Source organism: Tyto alba, unplaced genomic scaffold, assembly GCF_018691265.1.
Source record: "Tyto alba isolate M040663 unplaced genomic scaffold, T.alba_DEE_v4.0 Super-Scaffold_13, whole genome shotgun sequence".
Lineage (NCBI taxonomy): Eukaryota > Metazoa > Chordata > Aves > Strigiformes > Tytonidae > Tyto > Tyto alba.
The window spans coordinates 38556988-38579602 of NW_024881275.1; the positions used below are offsets into that span (position 1 = coordinate 38556988).

A 22615-nucleotide genomic window follows, 5' to 3' on the forward strand; every position below is an offset into this window, starting at 1 on the left:
AGCACCTTAGATATCTGCATTTTTTTCTGTCAGATTTTCTTATAAGACTACTTTGCTGTGATGCTCAGTTAGAATGACGACTACAGAGCATTACAAGTTACACACTTTAGCCAAAACCCAAGGCTTTAATGTAGCTAAGAGCACCAAGAGACATGATAACAGCTTCGAATGATAAAAATTTTCTTTAAACCATGTGATTAGAATATTTCTGTCGAGCAGGAATTTGACTCAAGGTGAACTGATATAAAACTAATCTTTAATTTAAAATATACTGATAGATTTTTTCAATTAAATAAAATTCAGGTTTTAGAAAGGTAAAAAAAAGCCCTTCCTATCAGATCCAAGAATTGTCTATCTAAAGAGAAATCATATTTAGCTCACTGTCATTGTTTTATCCTTAAAGATTATAAATAAACTACCATGACTGGAGAAAAGAAACGGGGAAGAAAAATAATAAGAAAAAAAAACAATCCTATAAATCAGTTTAAAAATTTGATCTCAGAAGAAAGACTGATTGGCTTCTCTGTCTGTAAAGTAAATATATTATGAAGGAAGGAAACTACCTGAACTGGCATGGCAGCCTACACTGTATTTGTAATTCATTTCAAGTGATCATTCTAAATTTTTTTTTTTTTTTTTTTGGTCAGATTCAGCATCTATTTTCATGGGAAATGGAATTGAAGCAGAGCTGTCAAACTCCATCTGAGTTGTTAGGACAACTGTAAATTTCATCTGGGCTGAGAGGGCTGTTTTTCAACACCAACCCATCAGCTTTTGAAGTGAGCCTGCTAAAATCTGTTCTTTTTCATGGTGATTTCAATTATCTGGATGCAACCTTCTATTCAGGTCAATTACATGTTTGCCCTGTTGTCTTTGGGGGGGAAGAAAAAAGTAGTACCTCCTGGGGGAAAAAAAAAAAAAAAAAAAAAAATCCTGGTGCTTAATACTGTTTCAGTCATAAACCTGATGCTCTCAGGTGAAGATGGTGCATGATTGCATTCAGGAAACTAAAAACTGTTTTTGCTCATTTTACAATATTTATAAGATTTTCCTTCTGAGCAATCCCATAACTTTTGCAGGAAAACCAAGTAACATCAAATAAGAGAAAAATCTTAGACTCTAGATTTATTTACCTGCTTTGAAGCAGAACTAGTCAGCAAAATTTCTGCCCATATTCTTGTTCAGTTTACTTTTCATGATGTTTGCTCCAGATAGACATATTTCAAAATGCCAGAGGCAGGATGCTTTTCTGCACTTAGGCTTGCAACAGAAGCTTATCCTTTCCACATTTTTATGGTGCAACACATCTACCAAAACTGGAAGAAATTTATATCTATCCTACTTAGTTCACAATGCTCTTTACTATGTCATCTGTGTGTGTCAGCCTTCAAGATATTTATCGTCAGATAAATTCTGAGACATACCAAATGTTGTAAATGAAGGAAAGAAAAGGCTTAGTGCCTATCTCACAAGCATTATACAACTGGATAGTTATTTCCTCCCAATTAATCCAAGAACTTTGAAGATGTACTTGAAGAAATAAACACACTGTTTATCTTGGTTCCCTAAAGAAAAAAGGCAGAATAATTATGTAACTACATATACACAGTGTATATGAATATTCTTGTGTCCCCTTCATCCTGTTGTCCAATTTTTCATTCTGTTTCCTAACTACAACCAAATTTCAAGAACAGGAGAGGTCCTAAAAACTTTGTGATCATAAGGGAAAGGGATTTTATTAGTGTCCTGCCTGTAGGCAAGTCTGCCAGATTGACTATCATTTTATAAAACACCAGAAAATCTACACAATCAACTGCAAATAATCACAAACCCTAGTCAATGTTTACAATGGAGCTCAAAACATCTTGTATCAGTCTATATATATTCAACCTTACACTGTAAGATGTAAAACCATGGAAAGGTGTCTTCTTTAGTGTTGGGACTTACTCTTTCCTTCTCAGACAGAAACAAAATTATTTCATTTACACAACGTATTTCATATGCAATGAACGGGAAGTTCAGATACTTATTCTAGCTTCATTCGTTAGTCTCAAACACATATTTTTATTCACAGGCAGGACCAAACCCCAGTATGACTTATATCTACATGCACACATTCTCAGCCTGTTGTGGTTTGAGCCTGATCTGCAACCAACCACCGCATCTGGTCACCCTCCCTTCCCCCTCCCCACCTGGGAATGGGGGAGGGGATTAGAGGGGTGAAGGGAGACTCGCAGGCTGAGATAACAGCAGTTTAATAATGGCAATAAAACGAGAACAATAACAATGATAGGGGGAAAACAAAAAGAAATATATAAACAGGCAATGTACAGCATAATTGCTCACCAAGCACTAACCAATATCCAGCCCGTTCCCGGCCAGTGACCCCGCGATACCAAGATCCCACAATCGCAATCTCGGAAGCGAGAGAGCTCCTTCCCAATCACCCCTCCTCTATATAGTGAGCATGTCGTTCCATGATATGGAATATTTCATTGGCCAATTTGGGTCTGGTGCTGTGGCCATGCTCCCTCCCTGCTCCCTGTACCCTTGCGCACGGGCAGGACATGGGGAGTCGGAGAGTCCTTGAAGTCTCAGTAGCAGCTGAAAACATCAGTGTGCTATCAGCATTCTTCCCATACCAAACCCAAAGCTAAATCCAAAACACAGCACTCATCTAGTCCCTGAAAAGGAATACTAACTCTATTTCAGCCCAAACCAGGACACAGCCTTTGAGGGGTTAAAGAGTTCAGTCACCTGCTCCCAAGCTCTTCCCTTCGCAGAAAACCTTATTCAGAGGAGCAAAAACATTTTAATATGATCATGTCAGATCTTACTGTAAGTTTTTCTTCCTGTTATTAATTCTCCTCATCAGTTTTGTTTTTTAATGTGAGAGAAATAAAGTTTAAAAAGTAGAAAGAAAACAGAATTTTTCTCCACTGTAGTAGAGAACAGCATATGCGCTCACACACACACACATAAAATCAATGTGTGGGGTGAATGAAGGAATGTACTGATGGTGTCTTAAATATTAATGGGAAAAGCCAAGGTTGGAGCAGGCTATATCAAGATTAATATATATATATCAAGACTTAGAGCTTTCAACAAAGCTCAAGTTTGGACTGCCTATAAATAAGTTTTATGCTCTTCATTTCACTAGAGTCCTAAGAACCTTGGCCTCTGGCAGGAGATTTCATGGTGAGCCACCAGGAAATAAAACAAAAGCCAAAAAACAACAGCCCCCCCCCCCAAAAAAAAAAAAAAAAAGAAAAGCAGAGATATACATGGGAGATGGGTAACTAACCCTGTATTTCCCAGCATTTTTAAATAATAGTTGATACTTAGTGCACTCTGATGAAATTCAATCTACAGCAGGTCAAAATTACTTTTAAGAGTTTTAACATTTTAAGGTAAAAGTAAAAATACTATGTTTTCTTCTCACAAAAGTCTCAAAAATTTACAGTCTGAAAGTTGGTAAAAGCCCAAGTCAATTACACAGTATAATTAAGTTTACTTTCGTTCTTCCTTTATATTTTTTCAGGGTTCAGAAGGCACTGGTTTACTATGGAATATTAATCTTTTCCTTTATATAAATGAAGAACCAAACAAAATCCTAAATTAACTAGAAAAACAGACACCCTGCCTATATTATCAAAGGAATACAAGATAAATAGCAAATAAACAGTATCTCAGGATAGTTACCTTATGGGTCTGAATGTCATGTAAGACATACTTTAATATAATCCAGTCACAATTCTTTTTAAGTTTAATTCAATGAGGAACTATTATATTACTCATATTGTTGTTTAATGTAATAGTTAGCTAAAAGTTATTTAAATTTATATAATAAAAATACCCTAAAATTGGGAATAAGCCAAAGTAATTTCCATAAAACAATCATTACATTTAACTGCTTGCATTTATTCAAAATGATGGGCTATTACTGTTATAATGCAGAACAATTTAATCATTTTAAGTTTATAAATATCGAGGGGTTCAAAACTATATCACTCCAGACAAATATAGCAGTTTTCCATTTCATGTAAAGAAATATCTATATACTAATACTTATAATTATTTATAGTTATTAATCTATGGGTTATGTCAAGATATACAAACACAGATACTTACAAATAATCAAATTTTACAGTTGGTGAGATTCCATTAACATTTTAAAAGACTTAATTGGTTGAGTGGCATAAATTAATAACTTCTACAACAAAATTAAGAATATTCAAAAAAACCTTTACTCAGAAACTTGGGAGAGATATTTTCAATTATTAAAAAAAAAAAAAAGTATCTTTAAACAATATAGTACACAACTAAAACATTTCTGTTGGGCACAGCACATTGAGAAAATTAGACAGAACTCACTGGTGTTACATCCATTTTTGAGTGGTGAGGGTCTCCATTTTTACTTGATAGTTTTATTAAGTTCAAACCATTTACTGACTTGCAGCAGATCACGTACATTACTTGATTTAACCAGCTTAAGAAAACAAATAAAATAAAAACCAATAATACAAAATTAAATTGAATTGTTCCCTCATAATATAATAAAAAGCAAATATAAAATTAAGTATAGGCAAAGTATTTTTAGGAGCAATTGTCCCAGAAATGTTTCCAAAGTTCATATTAATTAAACATTTATCTGACATTTTCACTCATATTTTATGATGTAATTTAAGAATCAATTCTAAGTGCATGTTTATCTTTTAATATCCATGATTCTGCAAATCAGTATGTTTAACAAGTACAGTATACCTATGTTTATTTATGGGACACTCTATTTTCCATAACACATATCTCATTTCTTCTTGAAGTATGCAAGCATTTAATATTAAATGTGCAATTTCTTTGTTCCTTCTCAAATATGATGTTACCTACTAAGTTATATAACAATCTCTCTCAAAATACTGTGATTGATGACCAAAGGGACTGTGGCAGGATGCATAATGTGAACAAATGAAAAAAAAAAAAAGGTAACAGCAGTGGATTACAACATCCCAGATCTGTTCAGAATAAATCTGCATCCCTGAATTCTGAAAACCTGATACAAGATATGACAAACACAGAAACAAGCAACATCTATCAGGGAGCACTAGTAGTGAATAACTGGACAATACCCTGTGTATTATAAATACAGAATGGAAGAGGCTAGAAAGATAGAAGGTGCAAAACACGCAGTAAAAATCTGTAAATCTGCCTTCAGTAATATGTGAAACTTTAGAACAATTCCGAATATTTAAGGAAATTGAGGTAAATGGAAAACTAAATCAAATGGAACAAAGGTTATCTAAAGCAGATCATGTCAAAGTAATCTATGGTTTTCTATGACAGCCAATTTTTAGATTGAAAGGCAGTGGCTGATTTTATCTATTGTTGAATAGGAAATTGCTAGTCATTCATGACTAGATGAGAAAAGCTACATACTGCATAAGGACAGGAAAATAGTAATGGCCGATACTGAGAAGGGGAGAATCAAACCACAAGGGAATTAATGGTCTGGGAATCAAGGCATTCCTTAATTTCATTAAGATCATGAAACGAAAAATAGAGATGTGCTTATGAATTAATCTCCCTGTAAAATTAGGAGGTGTCAATACTGAGCAGAACCAAGATATCATAAGAAAGAACTAGATGATGACAGAGTAACAGAAATAGAATGAAATCCAGCACCAGAAATTACAAGGTCATGTACTTGGCAGGAAATAACAAGAATTTCAGCTCAAGCCAGAAGCTCGTTAGATAGCCATGACTGAAGTGTATTAGTCAGTCATAAGATGACATAAAATTACCTACTAGTATGAACAACTGTGAAAAAGCAAGAGGATGTTTAAAATTTATCACATTCAACAGCTGTCTCAACTTGAAAGATTACAAATCCACACCCCAGACTCAAAGATATGGATATAAATAATTTACTGTAGGCCAGTGGTTGTGGGCAGTATCTTATCCATAACCCTCAATCATTTGGACAGACAAGAAAGAGAGAGCAGAAAATAAATCATGATTTTGTATGTTTTGGATTAGGAGATTTATAGAAAGGAAAAAGTTCCTTTTTGGGGGGTCATTTTCACATTTCACATTGCACATGCAAAAGGAAAAACAAAGTAGTGGGATAGAAAACAAAATTCAGCATTACTGTTTGCTTGTTCTCAGATGAGTGATAGAATTCTATTGAATTAATAACACACTACAAAGCAATAAAATACACTGATGAAGCCAAGACTCATCATATAAAACAGAAAATATATAATTTTAAAAAGGGATCTTTTAATGAAAATCAACAGCTTACGTCTCATGATTATATAAACTCTGCAAGTGTGCTACAATTGTGATCCATTGAGGGACATTGGATGGGCATATAGATAATCAGCCTGAAGAGCTACTCCTTTATTTAGATGGTTAACACTATCATATTTATGTAAATATAACATAAATAAAGCTAATCAGGATGCTTATCTGAAACAATGAAAAACACAGGTAATGCACAAGGATGCTCCCTTTCCACTTATTCCTGGAGTACAATATTGCAAAATTATGATGAGATCTATCAAAGAGAAACAGAAAAATAAGAACGGAAAAATGTCTTTTTTTACACTCTCCTCATGTTGTAATAGAGCTGAAATACTGTATAATACTCTGAAGCAATCTTCATAAGTACATTTTTAAATTGTTTTAAAATAATTAATAAGGATTTTGAAGCATAAGTTAATTTTCAATTTAGTTGCAGAATAAAACTTGCAGTCCAATAACTCTTTTTCCAATAGAAAAGACTGGAGTTTGGAAGAAATTTGCCTTCACAGTTATGAGACCAACACACTAAGCTCTGATTTTGTTAGATAAATTATCACACCTCTTATCAGTATGTCAATTTTTTAGTAGAATTAAAATTTTACTTCTACTGTTTTGTTTACTCAAGCTGTAAACAAAAGGATCATTTTGATGATAAAATCTTAATCTCTTGGCAAACACTGAAACCTCAAAGGTACAGTAGATAGCACAACTATGGGCTCCTTTTACTGAAGAGTATGCACTGTCTGACAGAATTAGTTCATTTTTCTCTTGGCCCTAGCTTCTTGGGTCTTCATCCTTTTCAGTGAAAGCAGTCTTTGCATGCTGATGGAGTGGAAATCCTTTGCTGGACACTTCTGTTTAGCACTGCCTTCTCACTTTTCTACGCATAGTTGTATATATCACTGCAAAGGCAAAAGGTTTGTGTTTTGCTCTATGCCTGATCTTGTCATTCTGCTTAAAGAAATGTGATTCACCTTTAAAGAAAACAAATTGAATGACCTCCTCACATAGCATGGTGCCTAGAAAAACATTTGCTACATGTACCACTTGCACTTGCATAATCAGGAATTTCCAGTTAGCTTCTCTAAAACATAACAGCAGACTTGAGACAAGATCTATAAAAAGGAGTTAGTATTTCTCTTTGAAAGCTCATTGTTAATGTGAAAAACTTTAAGATAAGACACGGTCCAAATTTCATAACCCTGTTGTATCTGTTTCTGCTGTTAATTATGCCAAAACACAATTAAACCAGAAGGAACAGACAGAATGGTGATACTCTTCTTAAAAGCAGAAACATGGTAAGTGTGGTCAAGCACATACCCTCCAGTACACATAAAAAAACTTTAACATTTGGCTGTTGGCACAGTTTTGCTAGCTTCTGTAGCTTGTCACATACAGAAGCCATGCAGTGGCAGCATACTCTATAACCTGCCTTGCTCAAAAAATCCCACAGAGACCAGTCAGGAACGCTTTCCATCTGGACTCCTGCTGGACCCTGTAAACGGAATACACCAATCTAATAGAAAGAACACCAATTGCCACCAGAAGTATTAATAAAAATCAGCCCTTTTCTAACTGGTATGATTGTTTATCTCCTCTTTTGACACAAATCAGTGTTTTCACTAAAAGAAAAATGGTTCTGTTCAGTGGTGTAACATAAAAGAACCAAGAAATGGTCAAAACTGCTACCAATGAGAGAAAAAGAGGTATTAAAAAGAAGCTTTCTGTCATTTGGAAATGTATCACTTCTTACAGATCTGAGTTCAACACACAGTAGCTGTGAATGAGGCTTCTGAAAAAAAAAAAAAAAACAACAGGAAATGTTTGTGCAGGATGTTCTGCATTTGTTTCTTTTTTCTCTGAATGTGTATCAAAATTAATTCCAAAATTTATTCAGAAGAGCAACAATAGAACCTTGCCATATTATCCTTATGTAAGTTCTGCATCGATACCTGCAATTAAACTTGTGTCCTGTATTAAATTCATGCATGCAGCTACCCATGGACATCAACAGGAAAACCATGTAAAAACTGAGCACAAAATAGAGGTCAAAGAGAGCTCTGTAGTGTGAAGCACATTAAAAACATGCAAACATATGCTAAACTTTTTCATTAAAATAATTTCTTAAATAATGACTTATTATTAAAAAATTATACCCCCACCTGTATGCAAAGTAACTTTTTACATTTATATTTGTAAGTACCCAGAATTAATGGGTAAAGAATTAATTGATATTATGCATTAAAAATAATATCATATTAATGCATAATATCAATTAATTAATTGATATTATGCATTAAAATACTGTGAAGTTTAACTCATGAGAATTAAATTATAAAGATTTTTTTTTCCCCAGATTTTAACCAATAAGAACATAAGTTTCCTAACACTACAATCAATTCTTAACTCAAGAATCATAAACAGCTAAGATGCACAAGCACTCTGAGACTCAAACTAAGGGAAAAATCACTCAATAAACTCAAAAGGTCTTCCTATTTTACAGATGTTGATGTCAGCTAGGTCCCTGATATTATGCATTAAAATACTGTGAAGTTTAACTCATGAGAATTAAATTATAAAGATTTTTTTTTCCCCAGATTTTAACCAATAAGAACATAAGTTTCCTAACACTACAATCAATTCTCAAATCAAGAATCATAAACAGCTAAGATGCACAAGCACTCTGAGACTCAAACTAAGGGAAAAATCACTCAATAAACTCAAAAGGTCTTCCTATTTTACAGATGTTGATGTCAGCTAGGTCCCTGATGAAGTCATTCCTTCAACAGCCAAGACTGGATGCCCCAAAAAGGACAAACACTTAAAATCCTTGAGGGTTGCAAGGACATTGTTCATGCCTTCACTAAGGTAACTCATTAAATGTTTTTATTCTCTGTTCCACAATTACAAAGATTTGATCTTAAACAAATCCTTGGAAAGCTTTAATTTTGTAGAATTATTTGAATACTGGAGCTTCACAGAAGGTGTACAATACCAAAAGACATCATAAAATCTATTCAAGCTGTCAACACCGTATGTGCAAAGAGTGCTGACGTGCACAAACATCTTTTGTGAGTAAACTCATTTGCTAGCACAGAAGATGATGTGTTACAGTTGGGCTATCAGCAGTACACATTTTAAGTGACTATTAGGCTCTTCTCTTTTTTGTCAATTGTTGCTTCAAATAATCAAGTATACACAAGACTTCCAAGCTGGAAGGATCTATCTCTATCTACTCATATCACAACGAAAGCTCCACATTTCTCAGTAACACTAAGAAAAGGTAAAGAGTAAAGTAGCCAAGGCCAGCCTCAGCAGCCAAACCACGTGTCAGAAACAGTGGTAATTCCAACTCTTGGTGAACTTGCCAGGGAAAAAAATGAGGCCACAGTAAAAAGAAACAAAGTGGCATCTGAATTTGTGATACTTGCAAAAGGAAATGGAGGGAGTATACAAAATGCTGTGTCACTGACAGAGCACAGGATCTGCTAAGCTTTGTTTTGATTAATAATGTAACATTATTTCGTAGTACAGGAAACTTTAGTCTTCAGAAGAAACATAAAACTGAGTCCATTAAAAAACAAATTAAACCAAACAAAAAAAACCACGATGCAGAAAATGTTTCTATGAACATTTTCTGCGCATTAAGAAAGTATAAATACTTCTAATTAAATGAATGAATTTTCAAGTTTTTCAATAATTTGGACCAGGCATCATTCTTTACTTCATATTTTCTTTAGAAAATACAGTAGAATAAACCATGGACATCTGTGTTTTGCTCATGTCCACATTTTAGATATTCAACAACAGTATTATATGTGAATCTGCTGGAAATTTTATTTTAAATATGACCCACAAAATCAGACTTCCCAAGTATAATTAAAAAAAAAATCTAAAAAGCTGCACAAGTACAGAAGTAGCGAAGGGGAAATTCAAATTGTACCTGCTCAGCAGTGGTAAATTTCTGTATGCACAACCACGAACTGAAACTTGACATAATTTGATTCCACTTAACATTTTCAGCACCTGCAGCAGTACCTTAGAAACACATCCAGTGAGACATTATAAAAATATATTAGAAACATCAAAACAGAAACTACCCCCTTCATACCTCCATCACACATACATACTTTACTAGAGGTGAGAGCTAGATCAGAGATTTCTCTGTTAGAATTTCTCAGTCTGTCCTTACCTAGAATATATACAGAGAATACATTACTTCCCTTCACAAGAAACAAAATGTTGTCAAATTTTTAAGTAATCACTGCAGCAATAGAAGAAAAGAAATCTTTGCCATGGTAGATTCCTCCCCGCCCCCCAACAACATGACACAAGATGGTGAAAAAAGCTTACTTTCTATTGCAGCATCCTAAGGATACTGGAGATCAAATTCAGTATTACTGAATTAATCCGTTACCTACTGTTCAAAATTTGGGGCAGTCTGACTGGATATCTACCACTCCTGGGCTACAGCAAACTAGCTAATATATGTAGACAATTTGCAAAGGGTACAAAAATAACAACCTTTCATTGCAGATGATACAGAAATGTGCATATTGCTACTTGCGCATCAATCATCTTTTTCCCCCATCTCTAGCTCTTAAATTCTTTGTTTTCCTGTCCAAGGAGAATGAATCAGGACACAGCAACACAGCACAAGAATGATCTATGAGATAATCACAGTTCACAAAAGTCAAAACAAGTTTAATGTTGAGTTCAGGTGAGTTTTTTTGAGCCCTCGGGGAGGAAGGAGAAAGAAGAGAAAGAAGTCACTGTGCACCAAAGCACATTAACAATAGAAGAGGAGTAAAAGGTAAAAAGTGATCTCCTGTAAAAGAAACTTACACATTTTAGAATGTATCTAAAAGGCTTCGTCAGGAGAGTGCTATTGTTACCTTTAACCTGTCACCTGTGCCTAGGACATCTGAGTGTTTTACACTTATTTATTGCTATATGCACTGTAAGTTTCACCCAGCTGAAAAAAAAGTATATTGATAGTCTCTTACAGTAACAGCAGAGCTATCAAATCTGAACAAAGGTTTGGTAGCTGACTCATCTATTACTGAATTCCTTCTGTATTTTTTTTTTTACTTAATTCCTTACTGAAGTCAGAATAACACTTTTACAGGACCGTGCCATAAGCAAAACCCTGTCATAGTCCTCTTGTGCCAGGCTTATCACTGTCATCCAGACCTTCCAAAAGTACACGAGGAAATGAGACCACAAACCACCGTGACTCTACCTCTCCTATTTTACAGGGAAAGAAACATATTTAGGGACATATATTTAAGTTTACAGATATATTTTATGTAAGAGTAAACAAGCTAAAATAATGGGTTAGTATTTGCAAACAAGTTTTATGATGATCACTTCTTTCTCCAAGTGATCTGACCTCTTAATTACTAGAGGACATGTCCACTCTGCAGAAAGCAGCTCTGGGAAAGACACTGCTTGAGGACAGAAATGTAATCATTATAGGGTACAGTGCATCACTATAGGGTACAGTCATGGTGCAACTGAAAAACAGCCCTACGAATTCAACATTCAGACTGATAAAACAAAGAGTTACTGCAACGCACCTTGTCAATTGCAGGGCAGAGCTCAGCAACCTCTAGTGTGCTCCACTGCATACAGATACTCCTGAAAGCACTAAGTTTTGAGGGGCTATTCCACCCTTGACAATTAAAATCAATCATCTTGATGGTCTTAAAAAAAATGTTACCATTGGCTCAGAAAAACAGAGCAGTAGTTTTTCACTTCTGGCATATAAATTCCCTAACCACAGGAACTAGCTAAAATTCTGAATGCCTTTTTCTCTTCATATTTATTTTTTGTCAGGTGGGACAAATGAGTAATTCTTGTTTGTTAAACAGTTCTGTATGTGAGCCCTCCAAACAACGCAAAATGAAAAGACTGGTACACAGAAAATAAATAAAGAGAAGAGTTATATTCAAACTATGCAGCATATCACTATTGAATGAATATTCAGTTCATTCTTTCTAAAGCTTTTATTCAATATTTATTTAGGTAAAGCTCCCATTGATTTCCCTAGGAGCTTTAGTTGAACAAGGACATCGAGACTCAGTGTCATTTTTCATTGATATAAAAAAAAAAAAAAGTTACTAAAGACTGTGTTTTTTTCAAAAAAAAAAAAAAAAAAAAATGGTAATTAAGTGTCACCATGATTACAAAACTACTGAAAACTTGAATGCTGTATAATAGATAGGCATCCTATCACTGATCAGGAAAATAATTTACAGTGAGAGCCACAGTCTGCTGACTTGAAGCATGAAAGGGCTTCCTATCCTGGATAACAGTCAGTCTTCAGCCGTCATTAGGTGCTGGATAGTAGAAAAATTTTAAAGTAAGCATAAAAGTACCAAGATACTTTTATCTGTTTTTTTACTGTTTTATGAAAATAAATACTGTAGTATTCTGCTGATTTTGTTCATAATAGAGTCTTTTTTCACTCTATGATTTTTTCAGAAGCAAAAAAAATAACCTTTTGACAAGACTGGTGTTTAAATGGTGTTTTAATCATGGTTTGTCGAAGGGGTGGAATGATCAGACTCTGTCAGGTAGGCAGAATGGGCAATTCCAACTTAAGTTAATGTGATATTAACTTTACCAGAACATTACATATGGTCCAAATACCTGTATATTTCATCCTTTCTGAAGTGAAAGACACTCTCACTGGTAGGACATTTCCAGCTTCTCACTTAGTCCCTCTATTTTGTCTAGAACTATCAATAGCACCTGCCTTAACCCTTTGGAAATCAAGGAGAACCCACTTACCCAAACACAGACATGGGAGACTGGGATCTTCAACATCACACACAAATGCATTGGGTATAGCCAGTGATTACTGCACAAGCAGTCAGTATATATTTTTTTCTAACATACATTTAGAGTTGCATTTTTTGAGGGAAGTAGAACGCATCTCATATAAGTTTGATGTCTACAAAGGCTACAGCTGACCTAGTTATCTAGGCTCAGAGTCATAACAACTGATGAGACGAATGGTGTTCTACACCACAAACAACCTTTTACCAGATAACTAACTTTGCACATTATTTCTTCCTTTCATCTTCTGCACGACTTCTTCCCATAAGAACTATTTTTTATCTCATATGACTAAAAAGGGACTTAGCTAGCTCAGCAGCAAACATCCAAGTTTCAGATTTTTAATTTTAGACAGATAAACCCCACTTTTCCTGTCTCTGAAGAAGCGACCAGAGTTCATCATTGATCTCAAAAGTAGCGTGTATTTGCTAATAAATGAAGCAGTGAAAATTCAAGAAAAATATCCCTTCTGTAGCTCCTATATAGTTACTTCTAATTCAAAATGTCTTCCAGCTTCAAATTAGCATTTTTTAATACTGCATAGCAGTAAACATCATATGACCTCTACCATAATTCATAATCCTGAAGAAAAAACCTTTCCCCCTCCTCTCCTCAAAACTTTCAGGTAATTACAGAATATCCGTGTTGAGCATATCCAGTCTAATGTTATAGAAGATAAAGCACAATGCTGCAGGTGAATTAATCAAAGCGATTCAGGCTCGCTGTGCACAATTCAGCCTGTCTACAGCATCACTTTTAAAGTACATGTCACCCTCTGAAGGTCTTACTCTTGCTGTCTTGTTCAAAACCTCTGCTCTAGACCTTCTCTAATAATAACCTATGCCGTTTGCTCTCCTAGTGAGGTTGTTTATTAGGTTACATGGCATCTAAGTAAAAGTATTTTTTGTACCCTGTTTAACCATATACAAGACTTCAAATTTTTGTTGTTTAGAATTTTCTTTAAAAGCATATTTTCACAATAACTCTGAACAGGTCAATGAGATACAGCTTGGATTTTTTGGTGGCAAATTTCAAAGTAATCAGGAAAAAAAAATACTTATAAAATCATATTTTTAGGAACAATTTAGGCTTTGAAAAACTCTTTTTAGATTTAAAAGTGGACAGATTAATCTTGAAAAAGAGCAAGATATTCAGCTACTGGCTGAATAAAGAATTAAGAATAAATTCAAATATTCCAACATGTTCTTTCTAATATACTTTTCCCTCAAGACCACATATGTGAATACGTTAACTGCTACAAGATTGTTATAGAAACAACCAGGAACTCTAACGGCAAAGAACGAGCAATAGCTTATTCTTGAGCATAACCAAATAACGTGAGCTACTTAAAAAAAAGTAATTAGACCCACTACCCAGCTGGATAGATAGCCCAAACATATTTTTTTCTCTATCCTTTGAGATTTAAAACCCTAGAGGTAATTTTCTTCACTAGTCTATTAAGTGAGTATAGTATTTAAATAATAATTCCATAGTTACTCATTTTAATCTACTTAAAATGTCAGAAGTTTTCAGCGTTTCAATCACTTTTTCAAATTATTGCACTGAAAATACTCATTAAGTAGACCATAAACAGTATCGTTTTTACCTCCCAGTCCACACTACATTGTGCTTACCAAGAAACAGCATAGCAACTTGTAATAAACACCAAAAACTACCTTCTGAAAAGCAAAGTAACTGGACACCAACCCTTCTCTGCAATTCAAATTTAACTCAACTTTACTGGCATAGGCTTCAACTGATGGAAGGAGACTTACAGAGCACTCCTTTGACAAACATTAGTCTGCAACGCTACACTTGCACATATATAAAACACAAACAGACAACAGGTAAGTAAGCATGAGGAGATATGTAAGCATAAAAGACTGTGAAGTGTTTATTTAGAGAGACAGATTTTGTCATCATGACATTTATGTAATACACACTACTATACTGAGACACACATGCCTCTTAAATTTTAATCTACAAGTTATGCACAGGCCCTGACTGTCAAAATTACAAGCTGTAAGTTAAAAAAATTATTTTATATTCAAAAACTATCAGATCACTCTACCAAAACATTTAACTTCAGTCATATTTAACAGTGAAAAAAATGTAAGCAATTGTACAGAAACTCATAAAATCGGTATTACCACTGTTGTTTTGGTCTTCCTTCCTTCCATATAAAACAACTGAAAACTGAGAGGGAAGAGCAAATTTTAACTTTTCACCTCAGAAAACTATTAAATAACATTAATGTGTACTTCTGGAGTCACCAACAGACATGACTGATTTTCATATTTGGTATTTCTTTAACATTCTTAATAAATTGGTTAACAAATTGTTCTAGGATGGAGAGTCATTTGAATTAGTGATGGATCTCCCTGCCCCCACCTCTGTTAACACCTTCTTATTTGAGAGCATCTAACAAGCAATAAACATACAAAAGTACTGTCTAACTTACCCACAAAACAGAGCTCTATTACTGTGTGATACTGCACACTAAACATTCAAACTTGCAAGCAGCACCTAAGCACAGGGCAATTTGGGGGGAAAAGAAAATAAGTGTCCGAAAGATGTAATGCTTCTTGAGAATTCAAGTGTTCTTTGATTTGCTTGTTTGGGGTGGGGAGGCAGCAGGGGTGAGAAGGAATGTGGGAGAGATTTGACCTATTTTTTCTCAGCTAAACTTGTTAAAAGCTATGAAATTGTGATTGTTTAAGTTCCTACAGAAGATGAATCAGTAGGCAGAATACTGGCAAGTATAACACAGGAGATCTATTAATATATGACAAACTGCAGCATAGAAACGTTCAGAAGAAATACTAAACTTGAGCCTTGTACCTCATATACAACGACAGAAGTGTACATGATTTTGTGATACATAAGTGACCGGATACAACACTGTAGTTAATAGCTGTCTTTCTTGTGGATGAACAAAGATGTACACTTACATCTACTTATTATGTAAAAAAGAAATTAGAATGGCCAAGACTGCAGAATTATCAAGATGTGAAGAAATCAATGATTACTCTGGAACTCTTGACTGTTACTTAACTAAAACACAGTAGATTCTAATGCATAATGCAAACATTATTACTACCACTGACAACATACTTTACATATAACCTACTGCATTTTCTTTTCATGGCTGATTCTATCCCACTTCAAGAACATCATTACTTGTCTGTCACTATCCATCAATCATGACCAAATTTGCTCCATCCATCCTGCTGACTGAGCCGAGGGACAAATATGTTCGCAGGAATTTGAAAGCCTAGAGCAATGGGATGCTAACTGTTGATTATATTCAGTGTAATCAACCCAAGGCCTTTCTGCAAATTCTCAACCTTGAAAGTCTGAAATAAATTCTTATAAATTCTTCCATTGGTATTGGTTTAGACTTGATGTTGACACAAGTTTTTGATGTTACTGTACTAAAAACATGCAAAATATTCTAGAGATGTCTGTAATGCTTTATTCATGTGAACAATTGCTCAGAGATGGCCTGATCTCTGATGGGGCATCCACTGCTATCTCAGAGCTTAGATAGATAATAATAAACAGAAGACAAATATTAATGAGGCTAGCAAAAAATTAAGAAACTTTCTACTTTCTCCTTCCCTACAGTTCACATCAACCACAAACTAATAGCAAAAAAAAAAACAAAAAAACAAAAAAAAACAAAAAAACAAAAAAAAAAAAACCAAACAAAACAAAAAAATAAAAACAAAACCAAAAAAACAACAACAAAAAAAAACATTTTAATTTAAACTGTTTGTTACAAACAGCATTTTAGTATATTTTTAATGTGATTCCATAAAGTTGTCAGTCTACGGAACTGTCTGGTACCAATGATTAACATCAGAATGAAATTATCTTCTAAATTAAGATACAAAATTTTCGTTGTAGCAAGTGATCTCTTCCCTGGGCATATTACTTGTACAGTGACTTGCATCTCCTAACATAATCAAGCTATGTGATCACTCAGCCCTCCATCTGAAAACTTCAGCATCATTAGCAGTCATTCTCTGTCAGCTTTAGAGCAGGTCCTCTACTGTAGCACTAGCAAGAAATCCCTGATATTTAAAAATAATAACAACAGTACTAATAATAAACATGTCTTTGTTTATAAAAATTAAGATAATTGCAGTAGAAATATGAAAATCCAAACTGATCAAAGGTTTTGTAAAACTGGAAAGTTTTAACACGAAGAAGTAGATATGTATCGTTGAGAATTTACATGGAAATTTGCTAATTTGTTCTCTTTATTTCCATTCACTGTCAAAATTAACCTTAATACTTTTTAGACACAGTTGAGTCGATGTGTGTGGAGGGTTTAATTATGTTTTGTGTAAAACTTCAGTGTTAGAGAGCTTTTAAAAAAAACATACTGTACCTATTAGAGTATGAATTTCTGGCAGTTCTCAAGGGCTGATTTAGTAACTTGCTGATTTACAGCTGTAGAGGCAGTTCCCAATAAAATAAAAATGTTTCCTAGCTCCAGTGAAAAAAACTTACAGGAGTCTTTGCTTTAATCCTTCATTTAAAACTCACACTTGACCTTACACAGTTACTCAGGGCTGTGCACTTCAAACTTCTTTGTGCCTGCTTTGGAAGTACAATTCTTTGAGGGGAGGAAAGCACAGAAAAGCATGAAGCAACACTACTACTGAACCTTTAAGAGATCTGAATTTCCAACAGCAATTACTACCCCTCTTGGTTGGCATTGTTATTTTTCAGAAGGAAAAAAACCCACCATCCAACCAATCAAAAAACCTCAAAATAAAAACCCAAAAAATAACTTTTATATTCTGGATGATAGGGTCTATTACCTTCAGATAACCTAAGAACTTCAAAATCATTTTACTCAAAAGAGGAATACTGTGATTCCTTTAAGACAGAAATAATTCTGAACGCATCAATTTTTAATCCAACAGATTTTCTTTATACAACTGACTTAACGTTAGCATTGACACTTCAAGGTGAAATGTAAAGGTCTTTTTTTAATGGCAGCTGGTCTGAAGAAAGACAAAGCAAAACTTGCGTATTCAGAATCTGATATTAAAGAACAATAAAATTAAAAGAAGAGAAATAGATTCATTTAGAGAAGTTGTTAAAAAAACATCCTGTTTTCTTTGATGAATGACAGCCTACTGGACATCCCAGTCATCAAAATTCATGCAAGAAAACTGAATTTCATCTGGTCTCGTAAATGTATTTGATGGTATTACTGCTAGTAAAAGAACAACCTATGGAAAATAACTTAAATTCCTGGTTAACTTCTGAAGAAGAAAGGATTGAAGTAAGTTCAAGTGAGTAGATAATGGCTGCTGCATCTATCTACTTGTAATCAGTAATTATGAAAAACCTTTTCTCCTGAGTTCATTACATGAAGCCTAACACACTAACCAAATTCATGCCGTGATATTTGAGATGGAAGCAGTCACTTTTAAAATGAACTAACTCTCCTACAGAAAGGTTCACTTCTGAGATTATATATAAAGGGATTTTATTTTTTTTTCCAGATTAGATATTGAAAAGGAATAATATGCATTAGACTGGCCAAGTTATCTTCATGTTACCAAATAATTCTTCTTAATTTAAATAATTTCATTTTCTTTTCCCACAATCATTATCCTTGACTGTAAGCATGGGGAGAGTTCTTACCAGTTCAGATCAGGTGAACATTTTGCCACAGAAGTTGAGACTTATATATAAAAACACAATACATATATAAATACTAACACATATATGAAAAATCTGTACATTCAAGTAATTCATTTGATACTGTAATAAGAGTACAGCTTGTTTTTGAGAAGTATTTCAGAAGCCAGAGGTAAATGTATTTCATGCCTGATTTGTTTTATCCTTCGTAATTCTGTATTGGGAAGAAGCTTGAGCATTTTCCTCAAACCTTGCTTCCTAAATTGTAAGAGTGACCTCTAGTGCTTTACTGCTTTGCTGTGTGATGCAAGTCTTTTCTGCAACGCTTTTAATATGCCTCCCTGTAAGCAACTGATTTAGTTTTGTGCATAGTGCCAAATGCTATTAATGTGCAATTCAATTATCATGGTCTTGTGAAAATGGATGTATTCATAAACTGTACAATGCAGAATGATGAAAAGAATTAAAGCTGGGGCTGGATTGCAGCAGGGTGTTTAACAAGAGGAACTTAGTATTCATGTTTAGGGCTACACTATGCACTTGAGTATCAAATGAGATATCATTACTGAATGACAGCACAAGATCATTTTGGTGCTGCAATGTGAATGTCTGGCTCATGGGAGTATGTTTAGTTTACAAACCATCCATATGCAAAACCGTAGGCTATATACCCACAGAGCACTTTAAACTTCTCTGTCATTGCTCAAATGTTTCCAGGGAGCTGTTCCCTGCCACTAGGCTGTAAGGTTATTCCTGAACATTCCTCCTTGCTTTGGCATGTACTTTCTTCCCATAGAGGCATTTCTCCTGCCCTCCCCATGCCTGTGATGCACAACCAGTACCTTAACAGGAAGGGGAGAAAATATGCTCAGTTCAGGTTATGAGCATCTGGCGTTTAGGCTACTGTTCTACCACATGCACGCAAAATGAAATCCTCCAGCTTGCTGAAGCTTAATCAAATGGAAGAAGAACAGCTCAAACTATTACTGAATAATAAGACCCCTGAAAATTAGTTTCTTGCTAAGTTTTGGTTGGTTGGTTGTTTTGTTTCTTTTTTTTTTTTTTTTTTTTTTTTTTTTTCCCTAATGTAAAGATAATTAATCTAATTCAACACTGGAAAGAGAGATGTTAAGGTACATATCAGATCTGCCTCCTAGAGAGCAGATTGTCTCTAATAGTCACTATCTTTATTTTACAATACTACCCTACTGGTTAACTATGAATTACTAATTTTTAAAAGAACTTTCTGCTGGAACTAATAGCATTCTCTTCTTCAGTCATTCATGAACAATACTCCCTAAGCAATCAATGCACAGACCATAAAGTCTTGCTGTCCATATCTTTCCTTGTTATATTTGTACTGCTCTTGAACTGCACAGTGATGTCCATTAGGGTTATTTAAGTGCCAGCTTAATTCAGACGATGCAGATACCACCTTTCAAAATTGTAAATTGCTAAAAACCAAGCTGAAACAGTACACAACAGAAAGATGCCAGTAATTTCCATGTTAGACACAATTCCTTGTAAAATGCTGCACTTACAAAAACAAATATGGGGCTGAACATGCATCCCTGAGTAAAATGCTGGTTTCAGATACTCTCAGACTGTAAGCTTTCTAAACAATATTCCGTGCATAGAGTCATGACAAAAATCTATAGAAGGATTTTTGAACCTTTTCAGCCTAGCAACTTGCTGTCACGATTTCAAAGCAGTAAGGATTTGCCTTAAAAATAATATTAATTCTTAAATGCAAAAAAAATACCCCGTAAGTTTTCAAAACACTCTGGATTGAGTTTTAAATCATATGCAATACTTACATTTATTCCCTGCCACTGCCGTGTGCCGGTTATGAACAGACAGGAGAAACAGCAGCTTCAAGAAGATTTCAGTGACAGAATCCATGTTCACATTCACTGAGGCACCCAAAAGAACGAGAGTATTAGGAAACAGCTGCTCTGCACTTCAGCCCAGCTCCTGCCTCTTCCTCCCACTGCCTCTTTCTGCCTCCTCTGGCAGCGCTTCCCAGCGACCACACGCCTCAGCCAGAGGCACGCCGCATCTCCTCACGCATACACACGCCCCTCCAGCTCCGCTCTCGCCTCTCGCCGCAGCAGCGATCCCCGAAGCGCAGCGGCGAGAATCGCTCTTTGCCTCTGAGGGAGCCGCTCGGGGCCGAGCTGCCGGCCTCCCCCCGCGCCGCGCGCGGACTGCCGCCTCGCGCCCGCCGCGAGCCCTGGCCACCCCTTGCGGCGGCAGGTGGGAAACGTGGCGGGCTCGGCTCCCGCTCCGGCGGCGGCGGGGCCCAGCCGCCCGCCCCTCAGCGCCGGCCGGCCGCCCAGCCTGCTTCCCCGTGATCGTGTTCCTTTTGTCGATGGTGGTTTTGTGTTTCCTTTTCTTTTGTTTTGTTTTGGGTTTTTTTTTGTTTGTTTGTTTGGGGTTTTTTGGGGGGGGCGGGGGGGGAGGTTGTTTGGTTTTTGTTTTTCTTTTAGCTTTTTTCTTTCAGTGTGTTGGTCTGTGCGTTGGCTTTTTTTTGTGTGTTTGTTTTTTTGAGGAGGGGGCTGTGAGGGGGAGCGTTACCTGCACATGCTCCCATTCTTCCTGTCTTTCAGCGTGGTAATTTTTTACACTCAGCTGCGATAGCATTACAAGTTCTGCATTTTTGAATGAGCATATTTTGCCTGTAGTAGAGAACCTAAGCTTACAGGTATGAAGACCAGTCTGCCTTTACTCTGGAATTGAGTGTAGGACCGAATGATCGGCTGCCTTTCAGAAAAATGCACCGTGAATGCCCCTGGTCGGGCTTATTGCTATTAATACCAACATTAAAGAATTACATCCTCAACTCCAAATATTAAGCACTTACAATATAAACATATGGTTGTGACAAGCTTTCCCCAAAAACTAGCCCCCAAATACCCACATTGGGCACACTTTGCTGCCTCAGCTTTTGCAAAGAGGAAAGTCATCTTTCAATTGTCCCAATGTTTGTACTTGACCTTATACTGGGGAAGAGCCTCACTTAGCAATGAGTTCAGATGGATTTTAGGCCACTGTATTTAAACTGTATTGTGAAAGTGGTTTTGCAAAACAGGATAAATTGCCATGTATGCTAACTATAGAAAAGTTACAGTCATCGAGTATGAGGAATAACCCTTATGTTAGCGAACTCCTGACATTAATGGGGGCAAAGGTTGCACTGAAGGACATCAGTGACTCCATCACTGCTACTTCTAGAGGGTTTCCACTGTACAGACTGTCTTCATATTTTGGCAGAAATTACTATGACAATACACTACAAAAGGGCATTACTGTTTAGGAGCTCAGATATACCAACAGGTTTTTCCATCCAAAAGGATTCCGGTGTCTGTGGGTCAGACACTAGGCAGCATATTGCTGAGTTTCCTTCTTGCATGTCACAGAGAATATGGAATTTGAATTGCCATGTAGAACTGGGGGGGGGGGGGGGGGGGGGGGGAGATGAAACGTGAATTAAGCCCCAGAAGCTTCTCAACTTTATTTGCTTATTTAAATCAAGTCTCTCAGCCCTTGAAGGATGCTCTGATTCAACTGGGGAAGGAAGAGTAAGCTGTGTTTCAGTTTCATGCTACCTCAGCCAGTCTAATTTAGGCATCACAAAAATGTATTCAAGGCTCAGCCAAAACATTAGAAATAGAAATGTTAAATGATAAAACATGTTTTGAAAGATTCTTAATATAGCTTTAGGTTACCTTCTTTTTAAAATATCGAATCAGCATGATTAAGAATAAAAGGGCCTATTTCTAAATGACCGTACCAGGCAGAAAGATTC

At 35.6% G+C, this 22615-nt stretch overlaps 1 protein-coding gene across 3 annotated transcripts in view; it reads right to left on the bottom strand.

Annotated features, from left to right (window-relative positions):
* LOC104358009 (contactin-associated protein-like 4) overlaps positions 1–21012 on the bottom strand; it is a 252607-nt gene extending 231595 nt beyond the window's left edge. For all 3 annotated transcript variants that reach the window (XM_032992904.1, XM_032992903.1, XM_032992905.1), the window contains exon 1: positions 20625–21012. In XM_032992904.1, coding sequence (XP_032848795.1) covers positions 20625–20709 — 85 coding nt within the window. In that variant the 5' untranslated portion in view covers positions 20710–21012. The remainder of the gene's footprint in view (positions 1–20624) is intronic.
* Between the last annotated feature and the right edge of the window lie 1603 nt (positions 21013–22615).